This window comes from Paraphaeosphaeria sporulosa, assembly GCF_001642045.1.
Source record: "Paraphaeosphaeria sporulosa strain AP3s5-JAC2a unplaced genomic scaffold CC84scaffold_2, whole genome shotgun sequence".
Lineage (NCBI taxonomy): Eukaryota > Fungi > Ascomycota > Dothideomycetes > Pleosporales > Didymosphaeriaceae > Paraphaeosphaeria > Paraphaeosphaeria sporulosa.
In genome coordinates, this window is record NW_017253361.1 from 3241808 (window position 1) to 3264989 (window position 23182).

Genomic DNA, 23182 nt, shown 5'->3' on the forward strand with positions numbered 1-23182 from the left:
CAACTGAATGAAGAACGATTATACCAACAAATTCAATTAAATCAGCGGACCAAGTACCCAAGTACATCTCAACAGTCCAACAAAACCACAGCTAGCTATACATTTAGCTTCGGCGAATGCAGTCACTAATGCAGCACTGCTTTCCAAGGTGGAAACAAGCCCGGCACGATCTCTTGCCCATCAGCTCAGGACGACGCCCTCAATGCTCACCCAACATGCAACACCTTCCTGCAAATTTTGTCAGCAGGCATGTCTCTATCCCTGACAGCCACACCACATACCCACCTCGCCACTTCTCTCAGGCCCATCCTCAATTCGCACCACTGCCCTTCCCGCCATTGCCTTTCCCGCCGCCACCCGTACCAGCAGTATCTGCACCCCCAGCACCATCAGCACCGACTCCACCTTCTTCCTCGCTCTCCTTCAGGAACTGACCCAAGCTGATATGCTCTGTGTTCTTCGTCTTCCTCGCCTCTGCGCTCTTGGCGTCCTTGGAGTCATCGCGGGGCACCATTTTGGGGCCCGAGTGGGAGCCTGTGCCAGTTTTGGTTGATGTGGATGACATGACGGGCTTGGTGGGTGTTTGCCGTTAGGGGACTTCTATCTCGAGATCGACGTCGAAGTAAGGCTAGAAAGCGTAGTTGCCGACGCGGGCTGGCGGGCTCGGAGTTCTCCGGCTTTTGGTATGGTGCAGATCCTTGCCGAAGAAAGTCGAGTTGCTTTGGTGACCGACTCGATATCGAATGCCGAAGAAGCGGGTACATGAAGAGTAACTGGCCAACTGGCGTAGATGCAGGCGGCAAGCGATTATCACGATACCGTGTTGTGGCCCAGTCACAATAGCAGCACAAACACCCACAATAGCGGACGGATAGAGTCGATGGCGTCGGTACGGGTGGTGACGCGGTCGCCTCGGCGATTCAATGCGTCGTCGACAAAGCAAGCGCAACAGCGAACGGACAATTTGCAGGTGTCTCGCTAGACACGTGGTGCTGCAGCATTGACCTAGCCTCAACTGGCAGCAGCGATCCGGTCTGCGACGCTGCAGGTCTACTATTGGAACGCACATTTTGGCGTGAGATAGGACGAGGTATGGCTGGCACGCACGGGTTCGTCGGAAAGAACAAGGGACGGAAAAAGCAAAGCGTACATATCGCGTATCGAAACAACACCGCAATGCACAGCAGATGATCTACGCCTTATCCCGACGTAATAAAGAAAACTACAAGACTACACGCCATAAAATTTGCACGCACAAGCATCTCAAACAGCACTACTCCTTCGTCTCATCCCGACTCCTCAGCCGCTTAGGCTTGAAGTCCTTGTTCGACCTCGTTTTCCCCCTCCTCTCCAGCGTCTCCGTACTCGCAAGCTCGCGGTCCTCGGCGGACGTCCGCTTCGTCTTCTTAATTGCGCTCTTCGACGGCGTCACCTTCCTGCTCGGCTCAGCTTTTTTCTTCGGCGTGGGCGTTTCGGCTGCGAATTCAACATGTGGGGAAGAGGATGACGGGGTCTGCTTCTTCTTTGAAGAGGAAGCCTTGGATCTCTTGGGCTTTTTGCTCGACGGCGTGAGGTCTAGACTCTCGTCACGCTTTCGCTTGGTTGGGGTGAGGGGGCTTTGGTCTGGTTTCCAGTCTGGGTCGGTGGACGACTTGTGGGGCTTCTGGTAGCGGACAAGCTGAGATTTGGCGGACGCAAAGCCTGTAAGCTCGTTGACCTCTGCTACGAGGGTTGTCTCGTCTGGAGTTGTGGGGGAGTCCGCGTCTTGACTGATACGCCTCGGGGGATGGTAAGTCGAATCTTTTGGGTTCTTGGCAGTACGGCCTCGCTTTCGTTTGGAAGACTTGATTCCGAAAAGCTCATCAAGGTCTTCCTCAATTGTTGCATCGGCAGGGGTAATTGGCGAGTCCTCGTCCTGACTGAGGCAGTGCGGAGGATGGTATGTCGGATCTTTCATTTTGCTGGCAAGACGAGCCCGCTTCTGTTGTCGGAATTCGTCGAAGTCTTCAAAAAGTTCGTCGATGGAACCTTTCAGCTTTTCCTCGGACAATGTAGTGTTGAGATTGATTGACGGGTAGAACGTGGGGGTGGGAGATATGTTTTGCAGCTTGGTAACAGGTCCGCCTGGTTTCCGTTTGCCATCCTTGACCCCAGCCGTTAGCCCTGGTTTAACTCGCGTCTCGGGAGTAGGAGTAGTAGCAAGAGCGGCCCTTGTTCTAAGGACTGGCCCCTCACTAGGACTGAGCGGCGAGGACTTGTCTCTGCGGGTCGCTGCTTCACGAATGCTGTTGAACTTTCTCAAGTTCGTCTCGGGCAACCGTGGGAACCTTCCAGATTTCAAAGGCGAGTGTTTTGGCGTAGGAAGTTGTGTATAGGAGACCTCGTCCGCTGACGAATCTTCGTGTCCTTCGCTTACAAGGGGGGTCGACCTTGCGAATGATTTGATGTTGATTTCGCCGATAAGAGGCAAGGTCATGCGAGGAGCGTAGTCCTTTCCCTCTGGAGGCGCTTTTAATGGCGACAGACGCCTTCCAATGTTGAACCACTCAGCCGCAGCACGCCACAATTTCTGCAGTTTGGCACGTTGTTTCTCGTTCTGAGACCATTCGTTGGCAACAGTGGCCGGCAGCTTGTACTTGGATCCAGAGTCGTACATATTATCTCGCTTGAAGACCGGCGGGCTCTCGAGCTCGTCTAGTGACTTGCCCCGACCCTTGGCAAGATCGCGCACGGCCTTCCAGCTCTCCCACCTCTCCATATAAGGGCTTTCGCCTATGTGTAGAAGAGGTGCTGACCTCTTGTACCACACCTCAGGATCATTGCTCGGTCCGCCGTACAGGAACTGCTTCTCACGCACATCATCGTCACCTGAGGTGCGGATGTCGCTTGCAAAGCGAACTTGGGCTTGGTTCTCAGAAGGAACTCCGGAACCTGGGGTTGTCTTTGTCTTGATGGTAGACTGGGGTGGGAGTGTTACACCGGGAATTTTGGGATAGGGGTGGATGTCGCTATCGTTTTCTGTGCCTTTGTACAACACTTCAACACTTGATTCGTTGACGACTTCTAGCGAGCTTTCTTCGTCGTTGATAGCCTGACCGTCATTCTGGACTTCTCGCACCAAATCCCGTAAGCGTTGATATAGTCTTGGATTGAAGGATTTGCCTTGTGCCGGCAATTGCCGAAGGATGTGTTCGTCGATGGTTCGGACACGGGTCAGGTACAAGTCGATTGCGTCGCCACCGCCCTCCGTCTTCAAGTACTGGATGGCTTTCTGAAGCCTATCATCATTGAACACCCGGTCGACCAGAACCGTATCCTCAGCAGTGTATGAGCCGTAGACTTCTGTGCTTGAGTACCTTCGGTAAGACATCGTGCTGCGCTTTTCTCGCCGTTTAGGTTATCAAACAACTGCAACGAATTAGCATCATCCGCCGCTTATTGCCGCATGTAATCACACATACGCCTGAGCCGAAGCAAAATCGTGAGAAACGCGTCCATCCAAATCGTCTGGGCGAGGTTTATGTAGTGATCAAGTGGAGATTGAGCCTAGTGACGATGAAAGACAACCTGGCGTCTTTGAAACAAAGGACCTCCAAGCGATGACGGCGAGTGATACCGCAAACAGTAATAACTTGCGCATTGCCAAACGTAGCCAGTAACGCCCTATGTTCTTTGTTGATGCATGTTGGACCGCCTTTGTTTGTCTTCCTGCGGTTAGATGGCATACTGTCTTCAAGCTCCCAAATTGCAGGAAGACCATGGTTGACGTGACTATTTTGTATAATATATGAATTCTACAAACGAACGACTTAATTATGTCGGGGGTATCCTTGGTTGAAATAATGCTCCGATGAAGGTGTAAGAGTACTTTCATCGGTGTAAAAGTGAACGCCGGGTGACGTGCTATCTTCCCATTGCGGGGAGACAGGAGATGGCATCGCATTGTGATTTGATGCCATCATAGATGGCGGTATTTTGTGAACCATGCTCTCACCAGACACTTCAACAGGTTTTGGGTCGTCACCCGCCATCTCGTAGATTTGCTCCAAGTTGCCCTCCGCCTCAACTGGCTTCTGTGGACCGTGCGCCGAAAGCTCAGCTTTAGGATCCATGTCTCCGGCGACTTCGTGCGCCATTCCTCCGCCCATCTCGGCCTTGATGTGTTCCCCAGATACTTCATGGGATATATCGTGCATGATGTCGGTGTCTGCGAGTTCGTGCTTCTTTGGCTTGGCCTTCCTCCGGCGGTACAGAAGGAACGCTACGAGGGCGATTACTGCGCCAACCACAACCAGACCAACAACAATGCCTACAATCGCGCCTGTGCTTAAGGCCTGGCCTGATTCGGCTCCAGAGCCTCCGGTTCCAGGGCCACCCACTCCAGGGGTGGTCTCGGTGAGCGGAGGGAGCACTGCTACAATCTCTTCCTCGGTTTGGGACGATGGGTAAAGCGCTTGGGACAGATTGAAGGAATTTCGCTCGTAGTCGGCGGAGAGATGAGCGCTCTGCAAGAAGGCTCGTCCAAGCACATATTGGCTATCGTTTGCTGCCCGCTTCAAAGGAAAGTACAGTTTCGACGAAGAAGACTTGGTTAGCTCGGCCGATGCGGTCAGGTAGAAATTGAAGTATGGCATGTTGATGGTGACACCAGCACCATCGACCTCTGGACCAAGAGTGAAGGTCACAGTGGGGTCCTCCTGAAGTAGAGTCTGGTGCAAGCTCGTGTTCAAGAGGTACAGTTCGGTTTTCTCGTCCCATGTCAGATTGAATGCCTTCTCGAACTTTTCACACACGTTTTCGGGGAGCCAGATGTCGGGAACCAAAGTGCTAATGTAGGCAATGATACCCGTGTCGAGAAGCGGGTCGGTAGCCAGACTAGTCCTAATGGTTTGAACGGCAACCTGGAAATCGAACGACTGATCGCTTCCGAAGGGAAACGTCACCGAGTTGGGCTGAAACTTGGTTGCGTCGTATCCTCCCAAGACCAGGCTTCCATAGACTTTTGGCGCTTTGTTGTAGGCGCCTGCAGTGTACGACCATGACAGGCTCGGGATGGGGTCGTTGGTTTTGTTCCGTAGGTTTTGCATAAGACTCGGGATGGGCGTGTTGTAGTCGGTAAAATTGACCGGACGCGGGTTCAGGGCGAGGGAGCCGAGCCAGAAACTCTCTGTGACAATGCCTGCGATGGACTGGTTTTTGAGGGTAGGCAGATTGTCGCCGGCCCACCCAAGGGTGATGTCGTCCCATCCGTACTGCCCATCGCCCGCTTGACCAACGCGCGCCTCGAGCCACGGTTCCAGCCCGTAGAAGCCTTTTTCCGTCCAGGTCGAAGAGTTGTCGCGGGCATACAGACGGCCGCGGGCTTCAAAGCAGGTGTCGTTGTTGGCGCTGCATGCTTCGCTGAGCACCAGCCACGTGGTGGACTGGTCGTGGGCAGGCAGGACGCGGAACTGCTGTGCAGGCGTGCCGGCCTCTATGCGAAAGGTGCTCCATGGCCCTTCTTTGCCGTCCCTGCGGGGCGTTAGAATCCTTCGACGGTCGGGGGCTGCGGGGAGCAAGCGCGACTGCTCGAACTGACCATTGCTGGCTAGGCCGTATGGAGAGAGGCGTCGCTGCCCCTGCCACTAATACAGCAGCGGCGAGCACGGCGAGGAGGACCGCAACGGCCGGTCGCTCGTGGACCATCGTGATGGTGGTGACTGGCGGCTCGCCGGGGAAGAGGACGACGAGCAGGAGTCGTGCTTCGCGGGAGGCGATCCGTCAGCCAGCACCCGGGGCCAAAAGACGCCCAGCGCGCAGGCGATCATATGTGGGATGATCGTATATTGACTTGCAGACGACGCGCCTCCAGACCGAGCCTTCAGCGGCTGGCCCATGCAACACCCGGAGGGAGCATGCCTGGGCGCGCGTGACGACGCCGTCTCTTTGGACGACCTGTGCTCTCCAAGCCCATGGCGCACGGCGGGCCTTGCCGTATCCATCTCGTCGTCGCGGCGGGAGCGGAACCTGGCCCCCCGCTGACAGCCCCCTTTGGGAGAAACGCTGGCGCATCGTCAGGCCCTAGTGCGCGAAGGGGAGGTGAATTCCACACGGAGCGTGCGCACACGCCCAGGGTTGCGCGTCAGTGCCAGTCAGCACGAACGAAGCCATGGCATCGCACGCCAGCTGGCCCAGCGGCGAGGCGCCGAAGCGACTGCGGACAGACGACGGCGTGCGCAGCAGAGTCGGAGAATATCGCTGCAGGGCGTTTCCAACCGCTGCGTCGCGAGGCGGTGCCGCTCCGACGCCTTCGCCGTTGCGACGGTTCGCGCGAACAGCCGAGCACGACCCCGGCCGCGAGCCACTCAGTGGGCCTTGCACAGGGCAGCCTCATCAAATCTCCTGCAACATTGGGACATTGATCCGCGATTCCCCAGGATGGCCCTTGGGGAACGCCTGGATGGACTGATGGCCTCTTGATTGAGGTTGCGCCCATCCGCCGTTCTCCTCCACGAAGCTGCGAAAGGTGAACGCCCATGATGAGGCCTCTCCCTGGACTGCGCACGCTCGTGCTGCTAGCGACTCCAGTTCTCGCGAACCCACAAGGTCCGTGGACGAGTCTTCACCGCTCGTGTCGTCCTGACTTACATACCGCAGCGGCGCCCCAAGCACAAAATGACACGGCCATCGCAAGCACCACCCGCCACCCTGCGGCCCCGTTGAGACCCCACCCAGAGAGTTCGGTGGATGGATGGGGAACCACAACTGTGGCAAGCAATTGTGACCTTCCAGAAGGATGTTCCACGACCCAAATGCTGGTTCACATCGAGACATCCGTGTCAGGCTTCGAGGACATATCGACCGTACAGCTACAACCCATAGGGGGCGCACAGACTACTCCAGTGAACAGAGTCGAGCTTATTACTACAAGCACACCAAGCCTGGTCGACATCCACACCGAGTTGGCGCCAACGACGCAAGAACCTGTTGTAGAACCCACCAAGACGCCTAGCGAGCGGCCCGGAGGTAATCTAGCTCCTGAGGAAGGTCCTACTCCGGAGAACAATCCAACACCCGGTGACAGTCCTACACTTGGCGAGCCTCAATCGACATCAGCGCCAAATTCGTTGTTGAATGACATCGTATCGCACATAGGCTTACCCATCTCATCTATTGAGGCCGGATCAAACCGCCCAACCACGAGTGAGACCGACCTGGGCCATGAAGATGGTCCCTTCCAACCGAGTGCAGATGCGCAGTCCCAGCAAGCGACAGACGCCGAACCTGGACCATCCGTGACCACTCTCGCATCAGCACCCACGATGACTGCTGGAAGCCAGATAACTTTGGGCTCTGCTACTCTGACGCTTACGCCCGGTTTGACATCCATGCTCGGAGACGGTGCTACTGCAACGTATGTTGCTATAACTACAGATGCCGCCGGACAAACACTCATCACCGTGTCCTCCAGCGGTACCGCAGTAACCGCAACAATCACAGACGCCCCCGCCACTCTTACCAAAGCAAAAACGGGGCTCCAAGCTAGCGTCGCCACCACAGCTAGTCCAGCCAGCGGCGTTGGTACAAGTGCCGACAGAACAGTTGCCACAACTTCAAGCCAAGGGTTGGGAGCCCACCAAAGAGCAGAGTTGGGACAGTGGTTATATACAGGCGTGGGGCTCGTTGGGCTTGTGCTTGTTGCGGGGTAGCCCTTGTGCTCATACGCAAGTACAAAGCTAGACCCTCCCTGCTGCAGTCCACACACCTTGATGGTGGTGTTCCACGACGTTTTGTGTTTGCGCTCGACACAGAAGCTCACAAATATCGTGTCGAGTATCAGTACTCTCCGCTGTCGGATCTGAGGCCACTCCAAATGGTAATACCGCCCGGATGAGTTGAAAAGTCCGACGGAAGCTATCTGCGTGCCTTCAAGCCAGATAAGCCAGTAGCAACGGTTTATGGAGACTGGTTCTACGTCAATTAGACAGATTTTAGCGAAGATCGACCCATGGCACAGAAAGGACGAAAAACAGCACAGGTTAGTGTTGCGTCGACGACAAAATTCACAAGAGGAGAGGAAGTTGCGGGCTATTGCGGAATTGCATGGTACATCTGCCATACCATAAAGTTTAATCGGTTCACTGGGAGCGGGTTTTAGCTCGAGGGTGCCGACTCGTATGGACAAATATCGAGACAACCAGGACCAATAAGTACTCCCTCTCAATACTGGAACGCTCTCGTATAGGCATAGTACTGTACGAGACGTTTGAGTCAGCGCGTTGCCTTAGAGGGGGTTGATGCATGGCTGGTCGTCCTCGAACTGGGTCTCAGCACTACAGTCAAACCACGGGCTACGAAACCATTCGCCACCCAAGCGACTGCGCAATAATAAATACACCAAATATACAAGTTTTTATTATGTGTGCATACATGACGTATCAGAGATCACGCTGCGTGGTTGTTGTACAGGGAGGCAAGTGCCCTTCACCAACACCTGCTTCATCTTCACTCCACCCAAACCCTCCTTCTATCCAGTAACGAACCTGCACTAGCGTGCCTTCCATTTATGCGGCAGCAATATTTACATATACCCAGGCCACGAGCCGCTCAGCTTCTTCCTGCTCTCTTCACCCACCTCAGCTCTCGTTATCCCAACAACGCTACAACACGCACCCCATTCGTTATCCGCACTTACACAAATTATATATATCTGCTAACACGCTCACACACAGCTACCCACAGAACAGGACTTTGAGCGCTTGCGGCTTGCCAATATGCCGGCCAATAACAAAAGGAAGGCGGCGAGAGCGGCCAAGGCGCGCGCGGATGGGCATGCGGCACCGGATGCTGACAGTACGCTGGACAGGAATACCGTGGACGAGATGCCTGACAACGAGAAATCGGAAGACCAACGCAACATAAAGGCAATATTCAGTCAATTCCTCGGCGCAATGAAGAAGGAGTACCCCGCTTGTTACAATATGTGCCCTCATCTCTTTTTAGAAGACCAAACATTCAGTGATCTCACCATAGAGGACATAGAGAACCCCCAACTCCATCATCTCATCGGTCTCTTCAAACAGCACGGATTCTCGAAAAATGCTACTGGTACAACAGCCATGAATCTCATCAATCAATACGAAAGCATGAAAGACAAGCAGAAGGCAGCTGGACAGCCCTCGCAGGGCAATACTGCCGCGGCTCCTTCAACGTCCTACACGGCCGCATATAGCCAATTCCTCGCGGCAAAGGAAGACAAGAGTGACCCTGATGTCGAGCAGCTCGTCAATGCCATCAGAAACTACGACCTCTCCAAAGACGTTGATGCTACAACTACTACAAGGTCGAAGGTGACGAAGCCCAAGGGCAAGCAGAAAGCAACCAAACCGTCTTCTTATAACAATTCCGCCGCCGGTCTTTCAACGTTCTATACGGCCGCGAGTGGTCGGTTCCTCACCGCAAGGAAAGGCGAGAAGTACTCCAATGTCGATCACCTCATCAATGCCATGAAACAGCTGGAAGACGCTAATGCTACAGCCATCTCAAGGTCGAAGGTGACGAAGCAGAAGGCAAAGCAGAAGGCAGCTGGACAGTCCCCGCAGGACAATACTGGCGCGGGTTCTTCAACATCCGACACGGCGACGGAGACGGACATCCAAGATGTAGCTGGACATCACTCAACTGACGATCCCACCTGTTCTATGCCTTGGTTCGAACGCATGAAAAAAACAGTCAGGAGGAAAGCAATGCGGCAGAGATGCAGAGAGAAGGCAGCCAGGAACGCAGCCAGAGAGAGCTCGCAAGTCTTTCCCGCTGAACATTCCTCGGGCTACGATCCATCGGGCGAGACCACGCAGAACACACACGGCGCCACGGCCACAGGATCCACGAAGCCGGAGCACACCAAACAAGACTCGGCTGGACAGGACTCCAAGGGCAGAACCATGGCTAGTTCTTCGAAGGATGTGCCTGTGCCGATGCTCATCCATGATCCTAACGAGCCGAACCCGGACTATGACCTGTTGATTGAGAACGGATTCCTGTAGTACCTGGACCATATAGCCAAACAACACGACTCTTCACTCAAGGGCGATGTGTACACAAGGATCGGTAAGCTCTGCAACCCAGAAACATTCAAAGAGATACTCCGGGCAGAGACAACAATCAGTCAGACGGAAAGAGACCAAAACTGTGAGATGTCTTCAGAGATGCTCGAGAAGCTCAAGGCACTAAGGAAGCAATGTCTTGACCGGATGATCAAACACCAAGAGTTACGCGCGCAGGCTAGGCAGCTGCTAAAAGAGATGATGGGCAATTTCCTCAATTATTATGGTGATGAAGCAGGGCTTGGAAACGGGCCTAAACAGGATCAGCCTTGAGTCGGTATTATGGGAGCGTTGAGCGATACAGATCGCAGCTCTAGTTGTGTTCCTTGGATTTTGGGCTTTGTTTGAATACCCTCTGTCACCCGATTTGGATGCGGCACCAAGGTAGACAGATATTGAGTAAAACCTAACAAATTGACAATGCTAACAGACAAACTCCTCATAAACGCCTTGTTAATTGCGAGACGGTCATATCGTTCTCTTCATTTCACATGCGCCTTTGAACATATCAAAACGTGTGCCAGATGGTGTCCCAATTCCCACTGTCCAACCGTCTACCCAACTACTTACGACATACCAGCCTTTGGCGCGGCGCGGTCTCAGGCCCACCCGCTTACGCAACGGCAAACTTACTCCTTTGCCTCAACACCTTGCCCCACTTATAGATGGCCCAGATACCAAACATACATAACACCATCAAGCCTGCGAGGAAGCTCACACCACCATCTACACCCAGCTTCTCGAACATGGGCCGCGCGATCAGGATGGCAGCGAAGGCGAGTAGACTGCGCGCCAGGCTGTTCGCCGCGAAGATGGAGGCGGCATAGCGCGGGTAGATGTTCGGGATGTACAGCAGAATGGACTGGAAGATGAAGTAGACGCCTTATTCGCGATTAGCTACGTCCCAAAACGGAAGCTCTGGAAGAAGACCACGTACCAATGATGATCAGCCCAAATCCAATCGTCGGCGCAATCCAGTGGCTGCCCTCGGCGCGGGCCGTCCACGCATAGATGAACAGCCCGATGGGCATGAGCGGCGACGCGACGACGCCGGGGAGCAAGTGGTTTTCCAGCTCGCCGAACTGGCCCGAGAAGAGCGCGGGGAAGACGCGGTGCTTGAGGTAGAAATACTGGATCACGAAGGCGACTGTGCCTGCCGGGAGCACGGTGAGGAAGATGAGGCCGGTCGAGGTGGAGCTGAAGCCGAAGTCGGTGGGGTAGACGATGGGGAGAGACTGGTGTTTGGTGTTAGCTGGGCTGGGGAAGGGGAGGGAAAGGGGGTAGGAGAAGACGAACCTCGAAGAAGGAGTAGAAGATGCCGTATGCGAGGCCCAGGTACAGCGTTGTGAAGCCCAACGCCGGGTCTTTCACGTTGAGGACCCAGGGCTTGACCAGCGCGTCCCAGAGGAGCGCGCCGACGTGGAGATCGCGTTGCTTGAGCTCGGCTTCGCTGACCAAGTTCAGGTTCCCGGTTTCCTCCCGCCTCCTCTTCGCCTCGTAGTACAGAATCGTAGGCGCGCTGGTCTCGGGCAGGAAGAACACCATCAGGACATAGAACGGCCCCGAGATCATGAGCAGTTCCCAGCTTGAGAACCGCCAGCCCATAGCCTCGACCGCGTAGGACGAGAGCGTGGGACCCATTGCGGGACCTGCGGTAGCCGCCATCGACCACAGCGCGATGGAGTAGCAGAACGGGGCGGGCGACCAGATGTCGCCGAAGGAGGCACCCACAATGCCCAGGCAGGGTCCGCACATGAAGCCGAGCAGGAAGCGGAGGACCATGAGGCCAGGATAGTTGTTTACCAAGGCCGTGGGGATGCAGAGGATGATGAAGAAAAAGCCAGAGATGGCGTAGGAGGGGTTACGGCCGACCGCGGGGACTTCGCTGAGCGGGGAGAAGAGAAGAGAGCCTGCGCCGTAGCCCTGGTGGAAAGGTCAGTGTGGGGGGTTTATGGGGTTGGGAGAGGGCTTACTAGGACGTAGAGGGCGATACCGAGGGCGCCTTCGGCATGCGTGACGCCGAAGATCTCGACAACGTGTTGCTGGCTGGAAGTGTAGATGGAGGATCCGACGTACAACGCAAATGTCCAAAAGCTACGCATATTTAGCTTGGATTTCGTCCCAAGCTTGCTGACTGTACATACCAGAGCACCGCAGTGATGATGAGCTTCTGGTGGAACGGCCAGTTTTGTGGGTTACTGGGATCCTCAGGGCCGCTCCAGTCGACAAGATTCGTCACCGCAATCCCAGCTTCTTCCTTCTCCTGGCTGGACACATCCTCTCTTGAACCACTGGGTCTCGGTGTAGCAGAGTTGAGCGAAGTCGACGCCGGCGAGACGATTTTCGGTGCCGTGCCCCTACGATACGATATCTTACCCGAAGCAACGAACCTCAGGAGCGTGCCAATGGCAGAGTGCTTAATGAGATATGACATTTTTCAAACGTCTCACAGAAATGGGTATACGTTGAAGTTGACACCACTGAATCTCCTCGGTCGATGATGTTTTTCGATTCCGAGGACTGTTGAAGGAGAGAAAATCGAGGGAAACAGAGGGGACCATATCAAGGTATTGGAGCTGCGCTCCATGACGAAGACGGTCCCACGTTGTCTGCCTGCGTCTGCGACGGAACGGACTTAGCGAAGTCCGTTTTCGTAAGTCTTCAGCTTGCGACTAGGTGCATGGAAAACGTGGAGTGCTGATGGTACGGAACATGACTTGGCGGCGTGGTGCCTGTCATGAATCTGACAGATTGTGTGGTCATGTGACCTGGAACGAAGGTGATACTGTCAATTTGTCTCAAATTGGGTAGCTTCTTGTCACAAGCGAAGAAAATGTACGGAATCAGAAGCTAGCAGAAATGTCCGTAGAACACTTGTGATGGTCTCTGGTATCGTTGCGCAGAGGTGGACTCCGTGGCTGTGCCTTTGTCAGGTGTTTGCGTGGAAGATCTGATGCTCTGAGTCTATGGTGCGAATCGTTCTAGCAGCTAACGTCATCCGAATCCACTGTCTAGTACGATATAATAGAGTTTGAGTTTGCTACGACTAAGGTTACTACAAACCTCGAACATGCTTTATTTGGGAGTATGTGGCTTACGACCTGTCCCCCCACGCCCCCCACTGTCAGATATCTGACTTGAATCCAGCGTCTCTTGCACCAAAACGTGAGCTGACTATTGGTCGTGCCTCGCGTCCGGAAAGTCGCGCGTGGCGTGCGGTCCCGTAGCTAAGGAACGATTAGAAAGCTTAGCTCGGACTCTCGCTGTTTCCGTGGCCGTGAAGATATGTCGGTCTCGTAGTCTACCGCGCACGCAAGTTTGTCCGCTGACCCACTAGGCAGCCTGCCAGTGCTATAGCAAGCCGTAGCTCAAGGGATCAAGAGAAACCTTGCGGTTGTGAGATGGTCGGCGATCGGATGCCCGGGAGCTGTACAACATATCTGGTAGACCTCTCTCAAGGGTAACCCACATCACAACCCTGGCCGACGAGGTCTTCGACAATCTGGTTATGTCGGTCTTCGAGAGCGATACTTTCAACTTGGCGTGCTCGTTTAGTCTTATGCCACTGCTTATCACATTGTAGTCCTCCAGTACTCTCTTCTATAGGAAGGGACTGGGCGGTAGAGACCGATTCAGGATATGCGCAATTGGCAGACATAGAATCACGGAAGAAGATCAGGGTTGTGACTCCAAGGTATTTTATTTCTCGTCGATGACCCGAACACAAGCAGACCGGCTTCAACAAAGGAAAACATGCAGCTGTGAGTGCAGCAGCAAAGAGTGTAGTGATGCCAAGCTTCAGGCCGTGCATCATCCAAAAGTGTACAAAGAATACATCCCGTCCCAAGAAAGAAACTAAACCACAAACCAACGAAGTGATCCCTTCAAGCCCTAGTACGCCTGGACAAATTTGTCCACCAAGAAAACGCCGCCGGTGCCTGCAATGCAAGGAAAAGTTGATCATGTACAGTGGCCTGCTAATTTACGCCAGTAAAGAAGGATGCGGCGCACAAGAGGACAAAACGCTAACAAGTTGTATGAGTGTATGTATGGTTCGGTTCGTAGATGTGGAGTCGTGTCGACCATGTGTGCATTCGTGATAGGCTGCGTCGCGATTCTGCGCTTTGGCGATAGTTCTCTATTTCCATGTCGTGCAACGTCGTTTTGGTACCAGCTGCCCAACACAGATCATCAACTTCGGTGTTACAGGTGATCAATGCAAGCGATTAATGAAACCGCTGTAGCCGTGGCCTCCATGCCAACGACTTTGTGCAGCGCTGTCGGCGCCGGCCGATTCATTCACTCCGGGGAGTGCGGGTCGTTCTTGACCATGCCAAAGCTTGCAACTTATGCCAATCCCAACGTCCTTCGGGACGCCGCGGCATGCTTCTTGCAGTACTGAAGCTAGGGAGCTCTTCACCGGTCGACCTTTGGATAGTCATTGAGCCAGGCCATGACCGCTACACCCAGGGCAACGACTGTAAGCATGGAGATCGCTGGGGCACCATGGAGAAGGGCAAGATCATTTCGGTTAAGACGTGTTGCCAGAGCCTGTGATGTCTTGTTGGACGCTGCCGTGTCTTTGTGCTCAGCTGGCAGGTCGTTCTGGCCCTTCCGTGCAAGAGCGCCGTTGACATCCCCATCTACATCTCTCTCATTGATGATCGTGATCTCGCCCTCTTCTGCGTCCTCGGCATCCATGGACCGCTCTGTCTGGTCATCTGCTGCCTCCTGCGCAGATCCGCTGTGGCTGCGACTACGACGTTTGGCCTCGTTGCCAGCTGTCCTTGCGTTGTCTTTACGGATGTTCTCAATCATCTCTGCCAGGCTCTTGCGATCGGCCTCTGCAGTCTCGGCGCGCTGACGGTATTTCTCCATCTGCAACTTCATTTCGTTCATCTCAGACACCATCGTGTCGAGTCGCTGCTGGAGGCGAGACGTGGCGACATCTGCAAGACTCGAAGAAGCAGAGCCGTTGGCAATAATGGTTTCGGTTTCGTCCATGTGGCCGTGGACCTCGTCCTTGTGGATGTCTCCGTTGGCCAAGTCCGATTCGGCGGAGCGGCGCTCACGTTCAAGCCGGTTGGCTCTCTCTTCGGCATCCTCCCTTGCACGGCGCTCTTCCGTCAGCATAGCTTCGAGATCCCTAAGCCGAACGCTCTGAGACTCTATCTCCATCTTGGCGGTTTGCAGAGCTTCGTTCAGTGTCGACATCTGCGTCTCAGACCTCACGGGCGATCCAGTGCTCTTCACCTTCTCTGTGTCCATCCTCTGCAACGACGGGGCATCCGGCTTCTCGGGCAAGGGTTGCTGAGGTGGGGGTGCCGGCGGGTCGGAGAACCTGGCCTTGAGGTTCGCATCTTTGATGGGTGAGATCTTTGTAGAATTGATAGGCGAGTTTTTGGTCGAATCCTTCTTGGGATCCGTGGAAAGGATAGCATTGATGTAGGAATGCGTCTGCTGGAGGTCTTGTGATTGTTGCCGGGCAGCTTTGATCTCCGCCTTTCGATATGTTAGTACGTGCGCAATGCATGTCGCAAGTGGAAACTTACATTTAGCTTCTTGACAACTTGCTCCATTGTAATTGGCTGAAGCCAGAAGTTGGGGTGCCGCGGTTGCTGCATGGCACCAACGTTGTTTCCCATGACGGCGGGCCCTGGCAGGCGCTGGCCGTTGATCGATCCCTGGCTCGGGGTGCGACCCCGCATATTGATCATCTGCTGCTGGCCGCCGGGACCCACCATGTTTGACAGCTGTTGTCCGTCCATCTCTCCAAAATTGAGGTCTGCCATGTTGTTTCCGGTGTTGGAGTAAATGCCAGCGTGCTCGACACGGGCGGCGACCTTGTGGTGGACGATAGTCTTCTGATCCTCGCTCACAATGTCGATACCTAGTTCCAACATGTCCTGCTCGCGGAGTTCGTGGGGGTCTGAGTCACGGTTCTCTTGAGACAGTCGCTGGCCATTGACGAAGGTGCCGTTGGACGACTTGACGTCGCGGATCCAGATTTTCCCGTTGCGATCGGCCCAAATTTCGGCGTGCTGACGCGACAGAACCTTGGAGTCGAAGTACCCGTTGTGCGGCGTGGGTATGGTCTTGTTGTTTGTTTGTCGGCCGATGCGGAGCACGTCTGGGAAGAACGGCACAGTTATCGTCTTTCGCTCAAAAGTGCCGTTCATGGGGATGAGATGCAGGATCGCCTGTGCCTCTTGCATCGAGGTGCGCGGGCCGCCGTTGGTTTGCGACTGGGTGGTGCCGTTGTGCTGCGACGGCAGGGGCGCGGGTGAGTGTAGTTGGGTCATGGCGGCGGCAGCTGAGGGGCCTTGGCCGACCGAGGTGAGAGATTGCGGACGAGCGTTTGTGATGCCGGCGACGGGTTCTGTTTTTGTGGCAGGCCATAACCCTCTTGGCGCCTTCTTCCGCGCCGCCCAGGTGGAGCCGTCGGCAGCGGGTGAAGCTGCCGCGCCGCTCGTCTGCGAAGAGGAGGCGGTGGAGATGGTGGAGGTGGACGAGGCCTGCGAGGACAGCGAGGAGGACGAGTTGGAGCGCTGTGCACTTTTCCGGGGCATGAACATTCTAAACTCGTCGCTCATGGGGGCAGCTCCGTTGGGGTTAGGCCCGCTCCATCTGTTCTGGAAGTTTACAGGAGGAGCAACTGCCGTCATCACAGTGAATGTGCAGCGCGGCTGCCCGGGTGGATGGTTGCAGGCGCGTGTTGGCGAGTGCCGTCACTTTTCTCTCATGCAACCTCCGTGGCTGTTGTTGGCTTGTTCTAGCGGGGGCCCACAGCGCGAACGCCGCCCAGGTGTGGACAGCGGCGACGGCGATGCAGCAGCGTCTTCACGCACGCATGGGCTGTGCGAGAGCCTCGCGGGCAGGCAGGCAGCGCGCGGCTTCGGGCGCGGGCGCGGGCGCCGGGTCGTGTGTCGTGTGCTTTTCGTGGGAAAGCCCGTGCTAGTCGTCAGGGCACGCTCGCCGTCGAGGGATGGGCGCTGCTGGAGAGAGGGTGGGCGGGCAGAGGGCGGGCGCAGCGATGGACGTTGGTGGTGTGCTGCTCGCGAGATGCACGGCTGCGATGCGGAGTTTGGCTCTGGGAAAGGCGGATGAGGTGAGGCCTCGTCCTTCTCCACACGCTGCTCCGAGCGCTGGGCGCTGTCTGCAGCTCGAAACGTGATGTAAACGGAAGCGCTCAACCAGCGACGACGCGGTGCGATCAGGCCGAAATGGAGATGGGAAGGATGAATATTCCTGCAGTCAGACAACTCTAGACATCCGCATGTGTTTGCCGTCCGCATTCCGTGCCTGTGTGTTTCTGTCCCCATATCACGTGACCAATCTCGCATTCGGACTGCGCCCGATCGATGCTAGCTTGCTTGTGCCCATGTGTTGTGGGACCACCGCCGACAGCCCGCCGACGACTCGAGCTCTTGCCTGCCTCTTCACGCACGTCGACACATTCATCATCATGCCTGTTCCCGTAGGAGCGATGCCAGGCGGGCAGCATGGCCCTTCCACCCTTGACAAACGTGAGGAATCGTTTTTTCTCCCACCCAAGCATTGCTAACAAGATGCAGTCAAGATGGGTGGCATGATGGGAGGATCTGTAGGCCTGATCATTGGCTTCATCTTCGGTGCGCACCATACTGAGGTACCTTGAACACGTAGCTCACAGCATCAGGCTTCACAAACATTGTGCGCTTTGGCCCTGGACCCAATGGCATGCTCCGGACGCTGGGTCAATATATGGTCGGCTCAGCAGCAACCTTCGGGTAGGAACATGCACTGCGCTTCTACAGGAGCGAGATGGCTGACTGGAAAAAAGCTTTTTCATGGCCATCGGTACCACCATCCGCACAGATAGTTCGCCCATCGCCGCCGAGGCCTTTGCGAAGATCAACAGACGGCCGATGATTCTCCCACGCCAGTACCAGTACCCACGGGTCTCTCGGGAGGAGGAGAACTAGAGGAACAAGTGAATACATATTGAGAGTGCCTGAAAGACACTTGGTGCTTTCTGGGCGTGTAAAACATTACCAAGCTTGCGAAAACACTGCGAAAGTTGGGGAAACATTTCGAAGCTTGTGCGGACGGCTATGTACAATAACGGGCTTGTAAGCCTAGCAGCGAGAAGAGCAGAATGCGAGCAACAGGTTCGCTCTATGCGCCCTGACCAAACGTGCCTATACTCGTTCTAAGTTATATATCAACTTTCACCTCGACCAAGTCTTGGCGGGCGCAGGCGTAACGACCACGCGCAACGACTGCCTCACAATAGCTATTTAAATTCCGCCCGTGACCGTCGCTATCGACCATACCAGCGTGCGCACTTTTCGGACCCCTCAACTATCGTTCTGTCAGACACTGCCGCACTTGTCACAAAACCCGCGCCCTACATCACACACAGAACCCTTCGTATACCACCGCCGAAATGTCTTCACGCCGACATTCAAGCCGTCGAAATGCCCGCCAACCACCCAACATGGACCCGCCCCAGCACATGGGCTCAGAAATCCCGTCTCCACCACACAGCTCCCACGGATCCTCGCGTGCGTTTGAGCGATACCGCAACGACTATGATCAGCCAGCCATAGAATCGCCCAGGTACATAGCGTCCGCGAATCGACCTCAACCGCACAGCTTATACGCAGCGTCTGAGATTCGACCTCCACCACAGAGCTCCAACGCAATGCCTCGCGCGTTCCAGCCACGAGATGTTCCGGCCGAGCCACCAGTTGAGAAGTCTCCCGCCGTCAAGCAGTCGCCCACCGTGAAACAGTCGCCCACCGTCAAGCAGACTCCCATGGTCGAGCAATCCGACAAAGTCGAGCAGTCTGCCACTGGCCAAAAGGCTTCTGAGTTCAAACAGTCTGACGACTTGGGCGAACTCTACAAGGCCTTCCCTCAATTTGCAAACGAGTTACGCACGTTGCGAAAGGGGAAATCCCAGGCTGCGCCACCACCAAAGCCTTGGGAACTCGACTTGACGGATGACATCAGGATGCCCAAGGTGCAAAGCTCCTCGATGCCGCTGTCTACTCTCCGTCAGCTAGAGCAGGGCATGGCAAGACCAGGGCACGCATCAAAGAGCTTGATATGCAAATTGAGCCTAAGTCCCTAGCTGAGGTCATCAATCGGTGGGAGAACGGTGTACGAATCGTTGCTCAAGGTTTCGATGCAGCCGAACTCCAGCGCGCCGAAGATCTTTCAGCGGCTTATGCCTGCGGCGAGATGGGTGAACGGGGGCGCCTGCGAAACGAGCAGGAGCTGCCTGCCAAAGAAGAAGAGGTGTTAGAAATGGTTGGAAATCTGAACGAAGTCATGGTGGCGAATGACAAGTGCCAGCAAGAGAAAGAGGACGTAGAGAAACGTCTCAAGGAGCGCCGAGAGAAGCACAAGGCCCATTTGGAAAAGGCGATCAAAAGGGCCCGCGCCAAGGGACACGCAGAGTCCAGCCAACATTATAAGGACTTTGCAGACCAGGCGATTGCTTCTGGGCTCAAGAAAAAGGGCGAGAAGTTGGAGATGCAGTACGAACAGAAGTTGCAGCACCACCTACAGGAGAAAGATGAAGAGACGAAGCAGAAGCTAGAAAAGCAGAAAGAAGACCTCTATGCAGAATTCAAGAAGGATATAGAAGCCCTGAAGCCGGAGTTCGAGAAGAAACAGGGCGAGCATGTGGCGACAGCCGCTCATAATCTTCTTTCTCCGCCCTCTTCACAAGACACGCTCGGTGAACAAGCAGCCAGCGAATCTGAAAAGGCTCCAGTGTCACCTCTTCAATCCACGCAACCATCAGCCTCGGCATCGCCTGTGGCGCCTAGCGAGGAGCGGGATCCAAAGCTTTTGTCCGGTACTACCTCGCCCGAGTATGACCGTCAGGTAAGTCTACCTAAAGAGGAAAGCAAACCATCTTCCGATTTTAACCTGAACCAGACTCCTGCAGACATGGAAGAGTCTACTGGCGCCGACGCGGCCTCCCTAAAGCGCAAGCGCAGTGCGGCAGATAACGACATTGACGACCATAAAGCGACCATAAGCTCACCGAAGCGGCCTCGCACAACGCTCACGCCGTCAAAGCGGAACTCGAATGCTCCTACTGAAACCCATGAGCTTGATTCCGCGCTCGAGTACGAGCTCTTCGGCAGCAACGACATTCCGACTCTGCAGTTAGAGGATGATACTGCTGAGACATCTGAGCACGACACCGAGCTGCACTCTGACTCCTCGGGTGTTACCACCGTTCCGCAACCTGAGGACGCATCACCTGCCCCTTCCAATCCTGTTTCCGAGCTCGCGCCCTCAGTGAAGCGCAAGCGTTCCGTGGCAGACGACGACTTCCATGACGAGGAATTGGCTCCGACCTTGCCAAAGAAGCCTCGCGCGATCGCCCCGTCAGCTTCATCTGACTCCGGCGTCATTAAGTTCGGAGGTCCCTACCACATGCAGTGGAACGGTTTGACTCAGTGGAAGACGATCCGAGCAGAGATGACCCTGGAAGAGACGCTCGAGTTCTCCCCGCTATTCAACCCCCCGGATCCGCCCATTACCTACGGCGGTCTTCCTCGGTGGTCGACAGTCAAAGGAGACGAGGAAGATGAAGAGCTCTGAGGTTGCGGCAACCTCTTGATTTCTTCCGCCTGGCTTTTGTTCAGGCTTACGCACGCATTATTTCTCGTTCACGCTTTGCGCTTTCTGATACCCATCGTTGCAGTTTTACACCAACCCTGCGCCCTCTTTTCTCAAATTTCCACTTTCAGTTTTGCATTACAACTTGATTTCTATCTACCGTCATCCAACCCACCGAGGAGAGAGTGCACGCTCGAATCGGTGGGTCAGCACCTCACAGCTAGGAGGGAAACGCCTAGGCTTGAGGTTGCTTTTGGATGACGCAACTTTTCCCTATTTTCTTTTTTCTTTATGTATTTTCATATTTGCCCTGGCCGGATAACACATCTTCCTCCTAGTAGGCGACCCTGTTGAGCATTTCCGGCCTGACGAGGAACGGCATCGAGCCACTCTGCCAGATCGTGGGCAGGCTTTGTGCACACTAGCCCGCAAGCTGGAAGGAATCAGTACACACTGCAACCGTCTACCTCGTTACCAAACAAAGTAGGCGGACTGGGGGAGCAGTTCAGCAAACGCCGAAATGTCGAGTTTGGTTGGAACAGTGGCATGTGCCAGGGCGATCGATGGGCGCAGGGTTGTCATTATTGCGGATTGGAGTTTTTCATCTCAATATCCAGACGGAGTTCTGTATTTCAGTTTTGTTGTGTCGATATCTAGACACCACCCTCCCAGTAGGCACGGGTACGTGACGCATCTGACTTCTCGATTGTTAAAGATCACTGAGAGGTCGGATCACCCTGGGCCACGCTACGCACCCGAGCCTCCTAGGGGGTTGTGGTAGTAGATTTCAGTACAGGTAGATATAATCCAAACAAGATTCAAGAATCAGGAATGTCGTACATGCGGACTACAATGAACGTGAGGCGTGTGCTGCAAGTGACAATTGCTTTATCTGAGTGCACACGCAGCTGGATATCCTGTAGGGTATGAGCCTTCGAACGTATAAGAAGGACATGATCAATGCAGTTGTTTGGACGTGTGGTTGTTGATGAGCTCAATAAGCAATGATAGGCAGCACTCAAATGCAGTCTTTCCATGCTCACCATGATAGATTCACTGGCCTTATTATGCTGTATCTAATCTCCCGCCCCCAACCCCTAACCCGACCACACCTTCGGTCCCGGAGGGGTGTACGAAGTCGGCACAGGGTAGTAGATGTTAATCAAAATTCCGGGGTCCGTCGCCTTGTAGGCTCCCGGAAAAGAGACCAACGGTCCTGGCGTGCCATTTCCACCGTTCGTGACCTTGACCTGCGCACAGCTGATATAGAACTGCGCACCTCCCGCGCTGCCCGCAGAATGCAGCGCAATGTGCTCCACGCGGAACAAGTACTCTCCGCTCGGCAGGCTTTTGGGAATGGGAACAGTGACCTGGCTCTTCCCGTTGCTGGGCCAGCTAAGTTGCCCACCGGAGATTGTAGGACCCTGCTCGTAGATCTTGAACCATACATTGCCGCTGCCGTCGAACGAGGCGGCGGTCTGCCCACTGGGGGCCTTGGCCATGTAGAATTGAAGGGTACCCGGGTGCGATATGGATGACTGGGCAGTGAAGCCGATGGTGGAGCCTGCGGCGACCTCGTAGGTGCCTTGAGCCGGGCTGCCGGGAGAGAGCTCGTAGCAGCGGATCTGGTTGGAAGTGACCTGGGTTCTGGTGAGTATAGGTTGCTGAAGAAGGACTTGGGAAGAGAGTTGGAGGAGAGGAGGCATACGTCTGTCACAGGTCCATTGCTCTGGTAGTTTGTTGTCTTACGGACATACTGCCATTGGCCGGTTGCGGAGCCTCCAGCTACGAGAGCAGGGAAGGTGTAGTGCGCTGAGGCTGTAGCGGCTAGGATGAGGGCACCGAGGAATTTCATGGTGGACTGGAACGAGAGTCCTTTGGATGATTTCGAGTTCTTGGCTGCGTATTCATCACAGGTAGAGCGCAGTACTTTATATGGATTTGGAGACAGTCCCGAATAGTCACCATGCCCTCGGCCACGCGCCCACGGTACTCGGCATAACTATCCAAGACAGACCCAATATGCATGCACCCCAGATGGACGCAGATGCGGTAGCTTATCGCATGTCGGTTGCGAGCGCAGTGCCGGCGGGTAAAAGGGACCGCAATGCCGAGAGTATGAAGTCTACACATAGATTGGATTTAATCTTGAGTAGATGAGAGCAGCTATAGTTCGTCGTTACTGATTGGCTAACATGCTCTGTCGGTGCTCGAAACGTGGGAGGTCAGGATTATTTTAGGATGTCCTTGGGCGCGATGGCGAAACATCGAGATCTCGAGGCGAAGAGAACACACCATCCCGTGGAATTACCAGTGACTGTGTAGCACCAGATTCAAGACGTACAAAGATCTTCCGTCCAGTCTTGCTTTTGTGTGTGACAGACGTACAATGCTTGTTTTCAAAACGACCCGCCTGAGCAGAAACTCCGCGCCAGGGTTCAACTGGCCAGTGGAATCTTGCTTCTTGTACC

The 23182-nt window shown here is 54.9% G+C and overlaps 10 protein-coding genes across 10 annotated transcripts; 4 read left to right on the forward strand and 6 right to left on the reverse strand.

Moving 5' to 3' along the window:
* Positions 1–122: 122 nt before the first annotated feature.
* On the reverse strand, positions 123–941 carry CC84DRAFT_1161357 (uncharacterized protein). Its single transcript, XM_018177710.1, has one exon. It carries the CDS (start codon positions 563–565, stop codon positions 311–313), a length of 255 nt encoding a protein of 84 aa, XP_018040766.1. The 5' UTR covers positions 566–941; the 3' UTR covers positions 123–310.
* Positions 942–1171: 230 nt separating this feature from the next.
* CC84DRAFT_483388 (uncharacterized protein) lies at positions 1172–3616 on the reverse strand. Its single transcript, XM_018186455.1, has 2 exons — positions 3462–3616; positions 1172–3408 (listed from the first exon to the last, which is right to left on the reverse strand). The coding sequence occupies exon 2, from the start codon at positions 3368–3370 to the stop codon at positions 1274–1276; it is 2097 nt and encodes a 698-aa protein (XP_018040767.1). The 5' UTR covers positions 3371–3408; positions 3462–3616; the 3' UTR covers positions 1172–1273.
* Positions 3390–5818, reverse strand: CC84DRAFT_483491 (acid protease). The gene is made up of 3 exons (XM_018186457.1): positions 5579–5818; positions 3462–5511; positions 3390–3408 (listed from the first exon to the last, which is right to left on the reverse strand). Exons 1-2 carry the CDS (start codon positions 5683–5685, stop codon positions 3810–3812), a joined length of 1809 nt encoding a protein of 602 aa, XP_018040768.1. The 5' UTR covers positions 5686–5818; the 3' UTR covers positions 3390–3408; positions 3462–3809.
* Positions 5819–6610, forward strand: CC84DRAFT_483490 (uncharacterized protein). The gene has a single exon (XM_018186456.1). The coding sequence runs from the start codon at positions 5952–5954 to the stop codon at positions 6399–6401; it is 450 nt and encodes a 149-aa protein (XP_018040769.1). The 5' UTR covers positions 5819–5951; the 3' UTR covers positions 6402–6610.
* A 2143-nt stretch (positions 6611–8753) lies between these two features.
* Positions 8754–10025, forward strand: CC84DRAFT_1172819 (uncharacterized protein; the record flags this gene model as incomplete). The annotated part of the gene is made up of 1 exon (XM_018180000.1): positions 8754–10025. The coding sequence occupies one exon, from the start codon at positions 8754–8756 to the stop codon at positions 10023–10025; it is 1272 nt and encodes a 423-aa protein (XP_018040770.1).
* A 402-nt stretch (positions 10026–10427) lies between these two features.
* On the reverse strand, positions 10428–12567 carry CC84DRAFT_1193864 (MFS general substrate transporter). The gene is made up of 5 exons (XM_018181329.1): positions 12230–12567; positions 12059–12179; positions 11382–12008; positions 11023–11320; positions 10428–10967 (listed from the first exon to the last, which is right to left on the reverse strand). The coding sequence occupies exons 1-5, from the start codon at positions 12517–12519 to the stop codon at positions 10699–10701; spliced, it is 1605 nt and encodes a 534-aa protein (XP_018040771.1). The 5' UTR covers positions 12520–12567; the 3' UTR covers positions 10428–10698.
* Positions 12568–14501: 1934 nt separating this feature from the next.
* Positions 14502–16660, reverse strand: CC84DRAFT_1184445 (uncharacterized protein; the record flags this gene model as incomplete). Its single annotated transcript, XM_018180748.1, has 2 exons — positions 14502–15587; positions 15638–16660. 2 exons carry the CDS (start codon positions 16658–16660, stop codon positions 14502–14504), a joined length of 2109 nt encoding a protein of 702 aa, XP_018040772.1.
* An 826-nt stretch (positions 16661–17486) lies between these two features.
* On the forward strand, positions 17487–18307 carry CC84DRAFT_1161361 (uncharacterized protein). Its single transcript, XM_018177711.1, has 4 exons — positions 17487–17611; positions 17660–17716; positions 17764–17854; positions 17908–18307. Exons 1-4 carry the CDS (start codon positions 17551–17553, stop codon positions 18047–18049), a joined length of 351 nt encoding a protein of 116 aa, XP_018040773.1. The 5' UTR covers positions 17487–17550; the 3' UTR covers positions 18050–18307.
* Positions 18308–18513: 206 nt separating this feature from the next.
* On the forward strand, positions 18514–20962 carry CC84DRAFT_1237122 (uncharacterized protein; the record flags this gene model as incomplete). Its single annotated transcript, XM_018183891.1, has 3 exons — positions 18514–18686; positions 18723–19126; positions 19204–20962. The coding sequence occupies 3 exons, from the start codon at positions 18514–18516 to the stop codon at positions 20691–20693; spliced, it is 2067 nt and encodes a 688-aa protein (XP_018040774.1). The 3' UTR covers positions 20694–20962.
* Positions 20963–21808: 846 nt separating this feature from the next.
* On the reverse strand, positions 21809–22566 carry CC84DRAFT_1138919 (uncharacterized protein; the record flags this gene model as incomplete). The annotated part of the gene is made up of 2 exons (XM_018176212.1): positions 21809–22351; positions 22420–22566. The coding sequence occupies 2 exons, from the start codon at positions 22564–22566 to the stop codon at positions 21809–21811; spliced, it is 690 nt and encodes a 229-aa protein (XP_018040775.1).
* Between the last annotated feature and the right edge of the window lie 616 nt (positions 22567–23182).

Excerpts from the sequence above, each read along its gene's own strand:
- CC84DRAFT_1161357 (XM_018177710.1), bottom strand. The coding sequence starts at position 565 with ATGTCATCCACATCAACCAAAACTGGCACAGGCTCCCACTCGGGCCCC.
- CC84DRAFT_483388 (XM_018186455.1), bottom strand. The coding sequence starts at position 3,370 with ATGTCTTACCGAAGGTACTCAAGCACAGAAGTCTACGGCTCATACACT.
- CC84DRAFT_483490 (XM_018186456.1), top strand. The coding sequence starts at position 5,952 with ATGGCGCACGGCGGGCCTTGCCGTATCCATCTCGTCGTCGCGGCGGGA.
- CC84DRAFT_483491 (XM_018186457.1), bottom strand. The coding sequence starts at position 5,685 with ATGGTCCACGAGCGACCGGCCGTTGCGGTCCTCCTCGCCGTGCTCGCC. Across the intron at positions 5,512-5,578 it reads ATACGGCCTAGCCAGCAATG|GGACGGCAAAGAAGGGCCAT; the intron begins GTCAGTTCGAGC and ends AACGCCCCGCAG.
- CC84DRAFT_1193864 (XM_018181329.1), bottom strand. The coding sequence starts at position 12,519 with ATGTCATATCTCATTAAGCACTCTGCCATTGGCACGCTCCTGAGGTTC. Across the intron at positions 11,321-11,381 it reads TCTTCTACTCCTTCTTCGAG|TCTCTCCCCATCGTCTACCC; the intron begins GTTCGTCTTCTC and ends ACCAAACACCAG. Across the intron at positions 10,968-11,022 it reads ATTTGGGCTGATCATCATTG|GCGTCTACTTCATCTTCCAG; the intron begins GTACGTGGTCTT and ends ATCGCGAATAAG.
- CC84DRAFT_1161361 (XM_018177711.1), top strand. The coding sequence starts at position 17,551 with ATGCCTGTTCCCGTAGGAGCGATGCCAGGCGGGCAGCATGGCCCTTCC. Across the intron at positions 17,717-17,763 it reads GATCATTGGCTTCATCTTCG|GCTTCACAAACATTGTGCGC; the intron begins GTGCGCACCATA and ends TCACAGCATCAG. Across the intron at positions 17,855-17,907 it reads GGCTCAGCAGCAACCTTCGG|CTTTTTCATGGCCATCGGTA; the intron begins GTAGGAACATGC and ends ACTGGAAAAAAG.